General features: G+C 41.2%; 1 protein-coding gene across 1 annotated transcript in view; it reads right to left on the minus strand.

Annotated features, from left to right (window-relative positions):
* The window catches only part of tfec (transcription factor EC), a 34,793-nt gene that overhangs the window by 20,669 nt on the left and 1,303 nt on the right, over positions 1–12,821 (minus strand). Inside the window, exon 2 of the mRNA XM_078101798.1 lies at positions 8,693–8,887. Coding sequence (XP_077957924.1) covers positions 8,693–8,833 — 141 coding nt within the window. The 5' untranslated portion in view covers positions 8,834–8,887. The remainder of the gene's footprint in view (positions 1–8,692; positions 8,888–12,821) is intronic.

A 12,821-nucleotide genomic window follows, 5' to 3' on the forward strand; every position in this document is an offset into this window, starting at 1 on the left:
TCTCTTTGAGGATGGCAAAAAGATTCGCCCAACACTGACACCGCCCCCCCCCCCCCCCCCCCCCTCCCCTCCCCGACTGTGCCCAGTCACCTTGAATTACGCCAATTATTATTATTCCAAAAATTTTACCCTCCCTGTCTCTGTTCTATCATTGCACTAAGATGTGTGCACCCCCCCTCCGTCACCCCCTAACCCCTCCACTCCCAACCGGCCTCCCCCTTTTTGACTCTTCATAGTTCAGTCTCATTCCGCTGGACTGTCGCACACACACACACACACACACACACATGCTCCTAAACAAGTGCATGGTGTTTTAGCGAGGATCTAAAGGTGCACGTGGTGGACTCGGGAAGGTTCAGGTCTTCTTCAGGTTCATGCAAAGTTCCCATAAATGCTGAAAAGCATCGGATTTTTCACTGAGACACTTTTAACGGACAATTGGAAACGCATTACTTAAATTAGGAGGAAGATCCACTAGAGGGGTTTGCATAAGTGTTTCTCCAGTTTTCAGAAATACGTTGCACTAATCTTTAATATGCAGATGTGCACCGTTAACTAGTTGCGCAGTCAGGAGAAAACACATTTAGACATTTACTCCAGGTTTCCACAAAGATGCATGGAAACTGAGGCAAGCTATTTCACGAGTGAAATCAGATGTAATCACATTAGGAAAGGTATTTGAAAGCAGTCCTTCTTTAACATGGTTAGGGGGAAAGATGGCATACAGTATACCGGTTTGATTATTTCCCAGGCAGCTTATAATTCATTTATTCTAAATCACGGCTACAATGAATTGAATCACAAATGTTGTTTTTAGAAGGTCTTTGAGCACACGGCTTTCAAAAATAATGGGAAAATGTTAAAAATTGGAAAATAGATTTCAAAAAAGTCTGATTTTAGTGGTTTTTATAGTCAAAATCAATATTTCATTTTGGGGTTATTTTCTTGATTGGAATCAAATTATCATTGCTAATCCTTTCATGATTGAGGAAAAAATGACTAACTTAAAAGTTTAAAAAATCTATTAAAGTCTTCTTTTGTCTAATACAAAAACATTGGCTGCTAATCAGCTGTGTGCAAACATTTTTTTTTACCTGTCAGTTAATGTAAAATTCTAAGCGAGCTATAGGAAATCAAATAGTTTTGACATATCTTAATTCATTTCTGAAATTTTAGTGATGAATGTGCACCCATGAAGATTGATAATAATTAATATTTGAATTGTGATATCTATTTTGCTAGACCTCTACCTGATATGTATGTAGATCTGCACTGGATCCCACATTCTATGGTCCTGATTAGTCAAACGGTACCCTCCACCCAAAGAGTGAAAATACCAAATACATTCATGTCAACGGGTTGTAATTTACCAACCTTACAGCCTACTGTAGAGAAATCTCTGAATTATGTGAGAAATCAACATTATGCGACAATGAAACAATTATCCAACTTCAAACTCACTCTAAATGACTCTAATCTCAAGATGACATCTTCACTTCCTGTTAGATGTCAGCTGTCTCTTCCATCACAACACTGAAAGCCTGTGTTAACCTTTTGTCTCCTAAGTCCTTTTGGATGTAATTCTTCAAAGGGACTCCTATGTAGCGCCTCTGGCTATGGGAAGCCCTCAAAGGTTACGTCCTCCGGCCGTGTCTGTGTCACTGACGCCACCGGCTCAACACCGTGTCCCACTCTGACCCCCTTAATCAAGCGTGTGTGTCCCTGTTGGAAGACAATATGATGTGTTTATCCATGTTCTTGTGTAGAGCTACGTCTAAATGCTAAATATAAAAAAAAAGCCAGCAGCTGGTTAGCTTAAGAATAGTCCAGCACATAATTGATCATAAAACCACACATTTTGTACACTTTTCATCATCATTTTGATATGATTTATAAAAACTACATGGCCTGAAAAAGTGTCAGCCTCTGGATTTTTCACCGTCCGAGCCACTTTTAGCAGGCCGTTCTTAGTTTGTAATGAAAGTGGGCTGCATAACTATTTCTAAATGTAGATGGATGTACAATGGAAATAGGTGCAGGGTAAACTTTATGTGACCTTTATGTGCTTTGTTGTTTCCTACTTTCAGCCTGAAGTCGTATTACGTTAGATCATATGGTGAGAAATTGCTTCATAGGCTGTGACATCGAGTGTGTCCCTCTATTTGGACTCAACCAAAACCATTGGATCAATTTCACAAATGCTTTGACACCAAATCCTTTATTTGATTTATTTGCTGTATCCGAGGACACACACTGGATATTCTCGTACGAGTATCACAAACATACGCATACAGTCACACACACAAACACGCCAGGGGCTCCCGTACACCAATTATGTAGTTCTTGGTCCCCCCCCTCTGAGCTTATCTAGCCTCCTGGGAGACCTCCAGGCCACATCCTCCCTCTTCCTTAAGCACAGATCCCCAAACCCAGTGGGAAGCCTTCACTGGTCCCAACACACACACACACACACACACACACACACACACACACACACACACACACACACACACACACAGTACCTGCCTTCTCGCTGCCCGATCCACACTGTCCACTTCCCCAACCACACAACAACGCTACTACTCTCTACCACACATTGTACCCTTTTCCAAGCCCCCTTTTGAATCCTATTAGTGCGTGAACTTAGTTTAACTGAAAAAGACTGTCGACTTCAGTCAATTAGGCCTAATAGGATTATGTTGCTGGTATGGGCTCCGAGGTTTAAATAGGAATGGAATTTTGGCAGACACCTGCTCCATCCATTGCATTAAGCGTATAAAGGCTGTGTAGTATGCGGGGGCCCCTGTGATGCCCAGGGTTGAACGGTTGGGTGAAGGGCTCTGGTTAGTCTTCAGGTGCCATCAGGTGTGGACCAATGTATAAAGAAGCAAACTCCTTCTGGTGCTGTTTGTGACTTGTGGGTGGAAGGCATACATTTAAAGTTATGGGGATGGATGAGAGTTGGTGTTTAAAGGGGGGGGGGGGGTTCATGAGGCCCATGCTGTTAAGATAATTACTAACAAGCACTGTCTCTTAATGCACTGAGAACAATAAACTTTTAACACGTCAGTGACCAGTTTACTGCTTGATCTTATCCACTCAAAACCCAATCACTTCCTATTCCACCTTTGTGAGATGTAAAGAAACGTATCTTTCTTAGATTTTTTCTTTGTATGCATAGATGCTGATTGATGAAGGAATAAGGAAGTATTGTCCAAGTGCAACTAATGTCTACAAAATCAGGACCACTACACGTTTTTATAAACATACAGACTTATGACCATCAAAGTTCAAGAATACATGCAAACCAATCAAATATCCGCCCCAGACGCATTCTTGACGAGAAGAATGTGCAGTATGATCTACATTTCCCAACTGATGAGGTCAGTCGAGGTAAAACAAAACATCAGCCCTGACTGATTCTACCATTTAAAAAGGGAACAATTTAGATGAAGACGTTCATCCGGATACCAGATCTGTGTCTCAGCTCATACTTTCTAGTTGTGTCTTATAGTATGATGCAATATATAGTAGTATATATAGTAAATTATGCATATAAAGTATTAAATATTAGTCCCAGTTACATTGGGGTGTCAGATGTAAAGACTGGCCGGATCATGTAACGTCTTTTCTTGAGTAGAGGAAGCACACCAGAATAGCAGCCGGGTGATTGGGGTAGATAGTGGGCAGCGTTACGCAAGTTAATTAGGAAGTGAAGTAAATCACTTTTAGTACATTTCGTTGGCAAATTTCAAATTGTTAAATTCTAAATTAAGGGTGCGTTGCATGCTGTCAACTTTGTAGAACCAGGCCTGTCTCAAAGTTCAATTCTGCAGGTACGATCTAAAGATGCACCAAAAATGAAATCACAGCAACGCAGCAGACTTAATAACTGTGATGTAATAATCTTCTATCCAATAATGTATGACTGAGTAATGCCTTACAGACCAGCAATAAGGGTGAACAATCAAAGTTACTTTGACGCTAGAGAAAGGGTTTGCTTCCAGAGCCACATCTTTTTCGCTTTCCAGAACCTTCACCAAGTGCGTCAATCCTCCATACTCCAAACACAGTAACTTCCGTTCATTGTTTGCAAAAAATACAAGATAACTGCAGAGAAATTTTCGTATCTCAAGGCTTCACAACAGCAGTTCACAACCCTTGGTGATGACGAGTACGTCCCCTTTTATATTACAGTCTACGATTGTAATTTCAATAAATAAATAAGCAGAGAATTGTTTGTGTATCTTCATAGTGTGCAACAAGAGCAAACCTGTTTCTATACCAAAACATATTGTCCTACTAACTACCATAATAGCGTGAAGAAAGCGTTCGTTAAAGACCAATGACCAAAAACCTAGACTATAGTCAACCCCCCTTTGGTTGCTAATCACCATTCTTCCCAGGCGTGTCATACCAAGTCTCATACCAACACTTCACAATGTCTTTCCCGGAGGTCCCTCCATGTGTCTGGATGCTGTGAATAGCTATCTTGGTGGCCTTGAAACCCCCCCATGGCCCCACCTTGGGGGATTATGATATGTTGTACCCAGAATTGGCCTGTGTTTTTGTTCTCAGTGTCGAGTATGGAGACAGTCTAATGGCCTGATCTCTGATGTCTGTGACGATTGGCACATGAGGAAGGTCAAGGGGTGAGCTGCAGGGGAGACGGCGCGTGTGTGTGTGTGTGTGTGTGTGTACACACGTTTGTGTTGTTAAGATGGAGTTAGGTTAAGAACTGAACGTGAAACATTTAGAAAAGATCTTCTGTCTAATCCGATTAGCGGTTGAGATGTCCGTGCCTCATCAGACGGGGTCAAGGGAAAAACCTGCGGCATATCTACCCAAAAGAGAGACATTTCTTCTTTATTATATAATAAAGGAAATAACTGTCACATGCAACGTCAATATACAACAGTGTCTCAATGTGTTTCTGTTGAGCAAATGAATAGCATACTCCTTGCTGCATATCCCCCCAGAAAAGGTCTCTAAGCGTCTCTCAGGTTATAGCTCCATGAATCCAGCAATTTGATCATCTTTTCCGAACCTAGGATTTTAACTCATTTCATTTTTTTCATTATAAAACTCATTTTTAATGAACTTTTTCTACTTTACTCTTTGCTTGAACCCTCGCTTGCTAATTCATGCTGACAAAAACACAGATGCTCGGCCACTATGTGGCTATGAGCTGTCAGCTGAGTGCAGGATGTTTCCTTTGCACCCTTTAAGGACATGCCATGCCTACAGCTTAAAATATGCCTTCCTTTAACAGTGCGTTACCTATGTATAGACGTGCTTGTTGAAGGGTGAGGAAGAACAAGTGAGACCAGTGTCCCCTGTGATGTACTTCTCAGGTCACACAGAAAACACAATTTAAGCCCGAGACTTTATTTGATTAGCTAATTTCATTTACAGTACGCTGTGTAAATCAGTCGTGTAGTTGAACGCAGAGAGAGCCAAACCACATTTGGGAACGTTGGGCTGAAAAAAAAATGTCCCAAAACTATTAGCTGCTGTTTAGACAGATCTAATCAGCAAATAAACATCAATCTAACTTCTTGCTGTCTGTCCACTGTGAGACTGTCTCGAGTTTGCTACTGCGTTGGTAAATGGGCGAGACACTCTGGCTAGTATGGTTTTCACCTTGTGAGTCTGTCTTTGTGTCACGGAAAGACGCAATGCTGAAGACACCTGTTGTTTGCGGGAACAACAGCCAGGCCAGTTTTGAATACTCTACTTGGTTTGAGGACAGTCACAGATGATGACGTATGTTTAGTTTAGGTTAAATTGAAGAGTGGTGTGGCCCGAACAAGGGGGCCTCTAGTACGGGGGAGGAAGTTCCCCGCCATATTTGAGGTCTTTGGCCTGATTTGGCGTTACAGGTGTGAGGCCATTGTAAAAAATGGGTCACATTTTTTTTTTTTACATGAGTTAATTCACTTGTTATTAAATATATTCAGTGAATTATCTAATTAATTAAAAGTTATGAAATTACATATAATATAAGGGTCACACTTATCAAATATTTTTGTGTTCTGTGACTGAAAAACACAAGACGCAACGGCAACGCCATGTACGGGGTGAAGTGTAATCGCGTGTAGTTTCTGGTCACAGCACGTGTGTTCTCCATTGACACGTTTTAATGTTTCCACCACATTGTTCCGTCCGTCTGAATCATTACACGGGACTTCTGTCGGCCTTTATCCCTCCATTCACTCATCCGTGCATCCAGTCCAGCCAGCCCAGGCGCTCAGCCAGTCCAGATGGGTGGTCCAAACCAATCCCAGGCATCGCTCTGCTAGCGTCCCCGCCTGCCCGACACCCTCCTCTTTTCCTGGACCGTCTCCCTGTCCCCCGGGTTCCTCTCGTTTCTTTTCCTCTCCTGGTGTCTTGTAAGATTCAACTGAGTGCACGTGCACAGACAAAATGGAAAAGTTGAAGTTTGTAAACATACACATCCGCCGCCCTTTTCTTTGATCGCCACATTGTGAGTTTGGGACATTTTCACCAGATGTTAACATGCTACTGGCAATTTAATACAACAGACTCAGAATACTGTGTAACAAGCAGTTTTTAGAATAAAGTATGTTTAAGTGTAATTGCGCTGTGAATCTCTTGAAAAGCTGATTTCCATGTATATTGAAATACTGGAATATCTATGACAATATGTACAGTATGAGCAACACCAGGCTTTGATGGAAATGTTTTCATGCTCTAATATTTCTAAATGTACATTTGCAGAAAATTGAAGGGACGTCGTTTAATGTTAATTTGTTGCGCCGGATGTTCCTGGTTTTACCGTTTCCAGTTAGTGAAAAAGGGCTACATATTATATGTATTTATATAAGTATATATAATAACAATTACAATTGATTCTCTGCAGTTAATTGTAATAATCTCTGCGATTAATTGTAATTGTAATGTACACAATTTAATAAAGAGATCAAAAGTAGTGTATTGCACACTTTTTGTGTAACAACAGTAAAATATGTCTCTTGTAAATCTCAATTCAAATGTAATGGGGTTTTTTATGAATCTAATCAAATCAAATATAAAACCAAAGCCATTTGTCACTGCCAGGGCATTAACTTTTTATCTAGATTGTTATAGAAAAAAAGTTACCCATTAAAAATTTAACATTACATACAAACATATAAATGTGTTTTTCATTTTCATTCTCTAACAGTCTGTATCGATCAATAATCAATTTTCAGTAGCCTTAAGTCTCCCTGTTATAGTCAAGTACACTGTGGAGTAGATGTCCAGGTAAGTTCGCTGCAGTCAGCCCTAATTTATACGCATTATTTATATACGGTACAAACATTGTGCTGTTATTTTCTTTTGGAGAATAAATCTTTCCCCTCTTCACCCTCACAATCTTCTTCTTCAATATCGAAGGGGAAATGTGTGCCTTGTGGCCAGTATCGACTCACAAACACACAAATATGTATTTACTCATTCACACAAACACACACATCAAACACTGGAGCATCTTTAGCACATGAAAGGCCTCCTACGGAAGAGAGAAAACATACTGAAACAATGCTTTGAAGTCTATCAGTCATCCATCTAATGTAGGGATGTTTTCGCTTCCTCCTCCTCCTCTGATAGTCTGATTCATATCTGCCTTCCAGGAATTCCCTCCCTAAAACCTGAGAGAAAACTACAGCCGATCCGGGAGGGATTTGGCTCCTTTCACAACATCCCAGACGCATCCTGGACATCCAAAATTCAGTCTCACTTTTGCATCAAAGCAGAAAAATAGAGCCGGTTATTTCATCTCCCAAATGAGATCTGCAATCTTGTGCAATCCAAAAGAAATGCACATTTATACGAGAGCACACAGTACGCATGCATCGAAAGGGCATACAGTAATTGCAGCAGCCAGTCATGTGACCAGTCAGCACATTGTGTGTTGAGTGTCAGTCGCCTGGTGGACAATGGTCCTACAATCGAGACTGAATTCCAAAGAAATGGCCCCTAAAACACAGAGTTCATTCAACTGTTTGGCGTCGTGTGTGAAAAACAGCCTTGGAGTCACAATCGGAGTCATGTCGACTGGACGCACTAGTCTAAAAGAAACAGGTAAACTTTTCACGCTGTCTTCCCTAGAAAAGCCTCTAATCGGCTGTGATGAGTTGACAACAATGAGTCATTCATGTTGTTTGCATAGAAGAGAGGGTGGACCTGCAGAGTCCCGCTGGGTTTATGGCCCGGCTGGATGTCATATTTATGACAGTTGGTGCATTTCACGGAGCTCCGTACTTCTACATGACATCTATTGGGTGATTATATGCCTGTGTTAATATACGGGCTATTAGGGGAGGTGTGCGAATAACAAAAACTTACATTAATGAGTGGGGCGATCTTTGTAACCAAACCAGTTGTTTGCATTGTGATAATAAATGAATGCAATGCAATGTAAAGAGATTGGGAAGAACAAAGGGAGAGTAATACACACAAAGAAGACAAAGCCACGGGAGATGCTGAACAGCTATTAAGAGATCAGGTGAAGTTTAGACGATGGAAGATACATATATTAAGAAAAGGAAATTCATGTTCCGCCCACCTAAGAGAATTAGTGACATGAATACATTAATCCCTCGAGCATAAATCAGCCAATTATGTCGCTGTATTCTATGTAGTTGTTTCTTGACCTTATTAGCCACTCGGGTCTTTTGGGTCTACCTACCTTCCACATGTTTTGGGATTGGCACCAAACAGGGATGCACGCTGTGGTGCAGGCTCCGCCGTGGTGAACGGGGCCACTGGGTCCAGGCGAGCAGAACTGAGGCCATCTGTCTGGAAGTTGTTCAAAACCGCGTCCGTCCATCTTTCTGACTGATCAGCCACTGGTTGTTCGGGCCAGAGCACGACTGGAACATTTCTGCCGATCCGAAAATGGATCCGGGCAACAACAAAAGAACACAATTAGCCGGAGCTGCAAGAAGATGCAGTGTTGGATTTTTGTTTTGTATCTGTAAGACAACATTGGGTTTATTTGCAGCCTGCCTCGGATCAAAGCCACTCGGAGGCTGCCAACTCAATTCATGTACATTCTTAATAGTACCACCCATTTATTGGAAATAGTCAGTTTTTTCTCGCAAATTAAATTAGTGGTAGCGCCTGTTGTCTTGTGTCTGGACGGTTTTTCTTTTCATTTCTGGGAACAGAAGTCTAAGAAACGAAAAAAGAATGGAAAATATAAACGAAGGAAACGTTTTTATTGCACGCATCACATGCAGTGCTTTGCTGGATACTTTTAATTAACTCAAGAAATCCAGACTTTCAGGGGCTTTTTCGAGCCTCCAAAGCATCACTGGTGCCATGATACGTTTTAACACACACCACTTCATATCTTTCTCTTATTTTAAATAAAGGTGATGGGTCACCGCTTGAAGGCACCAGCACAGATGTCGCTAAAACGGGGAAGAATACTCAATGGCTGATGGTCCCAATGGGAGCCAAGAGCACAAGTATGAAAGAAAGTAAGTACTTTATATCTAAATTACAATATCCAAGTGCAAATTAGCTGTCAGTGCCACCAGAGTGCTAATGGAGAATACATGCAACAAAAAAAAGGATGCTCATACGTTTGCCACAACGCAGAACTGATTGAACACAAAGAGAATTTGTGTGGTTATAATATAATTATCCGAGATTCTCTTCTTCGCTCCTTATGTGGGAGCTGAATTGGCAAGGCATACACCCTGGCTGTCCAAGCACGCTGCACACTGGGTTTAATTTCATTTTGTCACCAACATTGCAGAATACCTTTTTCCTGCAGAACCGACCATTTGGTTGTTTGTGTAAAGAAAAACGTATAGACGACGCGGACATGAGAAAACAGGTTTTTGTAAATGTAAACGTTTTTGTCCACCTCGCTGCATTCCTCTGAGAATGGTCATTTGGAACAAGTGGATGGTCTGTGTGGGTTTAGCCTGAGTCTTTGTCCCTGGTTTGTGTGTTTCTCTGTCAGCCCATGAGCAAGGCATCCTTCTTAAATAACAATGGGCTGGCTTAACGCGTGGTGATAGTTTTATGAGTATGGGAAAGCCCCTCTAGTAGTTTTTTTGTCACCCAGTTGCTCCAATGCTCACCCATAAAGTCTGATTTTAGTTTAAACTGCTGTAGGGGTTAACTTTGGGCCAGCCCATGAGGAACTGAACTATTGACCTTAAAAATATTATTCAATTAAATACATCAATACGGGATTTTTTTTCTTCTGACAGCTGTGCTTTAAACCCAAATGATAATAATTCATCACCATTTAACAGCCTGGTTATGCAGAGTTCAAATTGAACGTTATCCGACATTATACACACTGCGTCTGTCAAAGTATTAAAAGCTGTTCTGATCCGAAGCATCGGAAGAAGCAGCTGTCCTCCAGTCGCGCTTGTGTCCGCCACCCCGTGAGTCCCCGGTTGTTTAACAAGCGTCACCCCTATTTGAGCCTGTTTGACTTCCTTTTAATCCTAACTGCCTACAGTAAATCTAGAGGCCTCCCGTTGCTCTGAAGACACACAGACAAAGCCTCGGAGCTGTTGGAAGACAACAGGAATGGCTGCGCTGTTCTTCTACATGGGCGACATATGATTGGAAAAAACATGTGATGGATTAATCTGCCTTTATAATTTAATCAGCTAGAATATAGCAGGCCTATACTAACCAACAATAAGCATCCTTCTCTTCGTGCTCTCAATAGATCACTGTGATCGCACCTTATTGGGCTCACTGAGGTTGATTCTCGCCCCATTCTTTAAATAAACAAATTATATTATAGAAAAGGTATTAAACCATTGCCTTTTAACAGCTTATACAAATCCTCACCCACCCACGTGGAGACAGGAAGTTTGGAGTATCACTGCTGAGGATTTTGTCTGTTTCACAGATGAGAAAACACACACACCCACACACACACACACACACAAACACACACACACATGGACGTCTGCCTCATTAAAACCTTTCCCATAGATGTACTACTTTGTACTGCTCTCCACTCATCATCACCTCCAATCCACTCAACCCCTGCCTCCCTTTGAGCTCCACTATTTATTTTCAGCAGGTCTCTCTCTCTCTCTCTCTCTCTCTCTTTGTGGCTGGGCCGTCATGTATTGAATCACCTATTTGTTTGCGCTTTTTTTTTTTTTTTTAATTCTCTGTCATTGTCCCTCCCGGCGTCCCATTGCGTCGGGAACAAGGCCGCCTCCAGAGTTTTTTGTCCCCCCGTGCTCAAGATATGAGTCAGCGAGCCGAGATAATGATGAAGAGCTCAGACACGCAGGAGATCCAGCCTCTATCAGTGATCACAACTGCAAAGTCTCACCATACAACCGTCACACGAGCTCCTTATTACAGTGCATTCAGATTGTGTGAAGAGCTGAGGTCACCATGTAGAGTTGTTTTAAACCTCAGTGGTTTTCCTTGACTATTTGTTCTCTCTCTAATCACTCGAATACAGCTTTGATGTGAGTGACCTCACTGAGTAGAGAAGTATCCTTATTCAATGTGTGCTTTCAGCCACTATTACGCATCGTTTTGGTTCAGAAAAAAAGAGGCTCAGCGATAGTGAACTTCTTTCATCATTTCTATTCCCTCTGTATTACTATTACTGCATTGAACTTGCTATTTTGAGTTAATGGATAGATGAATGAACTGAATTAAAACTCATAACAAACATTGCCTTTCGAGTAACGATATTGAGGCATCTAATCTATTTATTGAATTATCTTAGAGGCCCTAAATCTGATCATGGCCTCTAACTGCTTGCGAGTCACTAGAAATGTACATATACATATATATGAACGTTGTTACACACTGTTTTACAATGTTTTATAATAGACCTTATGAGTTCAATAATACAGGTCATTTCCTCACCTTATGCAGTGAGTAAGTTTGCTGCGGAAGAAACACAGAGAGCACGTGCAGTGTCAAATACAAAAGTATTCCATTCTAACGATATTTGTGTCTACTTCACAATTCAATCAGATCCATTTTGTGACTTGCAAGAGCGGTTGCAGGGAAGAGGCCGCAGACCGGGGATGAACATTCACTTTTGCTTTTTGTCACTCAACCGCTGAGAGGAGTTTGCCACCGTCTGGCTTTGAACGTCAGCCCTCAGAGAGTTTGCGTTCTTCCAGCACGTTAGTTCCTCCGGCCCACCTCTTTTTTTCTCACCCCCACACTGTGTGTACAATTTAAATTATCATAATTATTGGTATTGTTTTAGTGATTTTCATAATAATGGTTGTAATTACCATTATTATTGTCACCGCTCCTCTTGTTATATAAAATAGTGGCATCAGTATTATCAGTCTCGTTATTTTTATTATTCATTATAATAGTTATGTTAACGATGTCATTTATTATATTTTGGATATTGTTCCAGGGTTTTTTCAAAGCCCAGGTTACTAGTTTTAAAGGAAGCTTAGGCAATCATAGACAAGGCCTACATGAATGAATGCATTTCCTAATTCACATCTAAGGAAATGTAAATTGTTGTCATTTTCAGATTGTCCACTAGGTGGTGGCGTATGCATCTGTGTCACTGCACCGAGAAGACACGGTTCAAAGTTTTATTTCCCTTTTTAAACTATAATTTTTTTTAAAAGTCCTTCAGCGTTTGAGGAGATGTGGGTGTGTCTTAAACTGTCCGTTTCTGTGAGACATTACTGACGAGTTATGACTCAGACAAGTGTGACCTAGAGTTGCAAAACTTTAGGAGAACCTTGTGCAAAAACCTAAGTATCAAATATCAAAAAGTGCACACTTCCATTCCGCTGCACACTTTGCCACGTTTGCACCCCATCCTCTGGAAA

Source organism: Gasterosteus aculeatus, chromosome 4 (assembly GCF_964276395.1).
Source record: "Gasterosteus aculeatus chromosome 4, fGasAcu3.hap1.1, whole genome shotgun sequence".
NCBI classification, from domain to species: Eukaryota; Metazoa; Chordata; class Actinopteri; order Perciformes; family Gasterosteidae; genus Gasterosteus; species Gasterosteus aculeatus.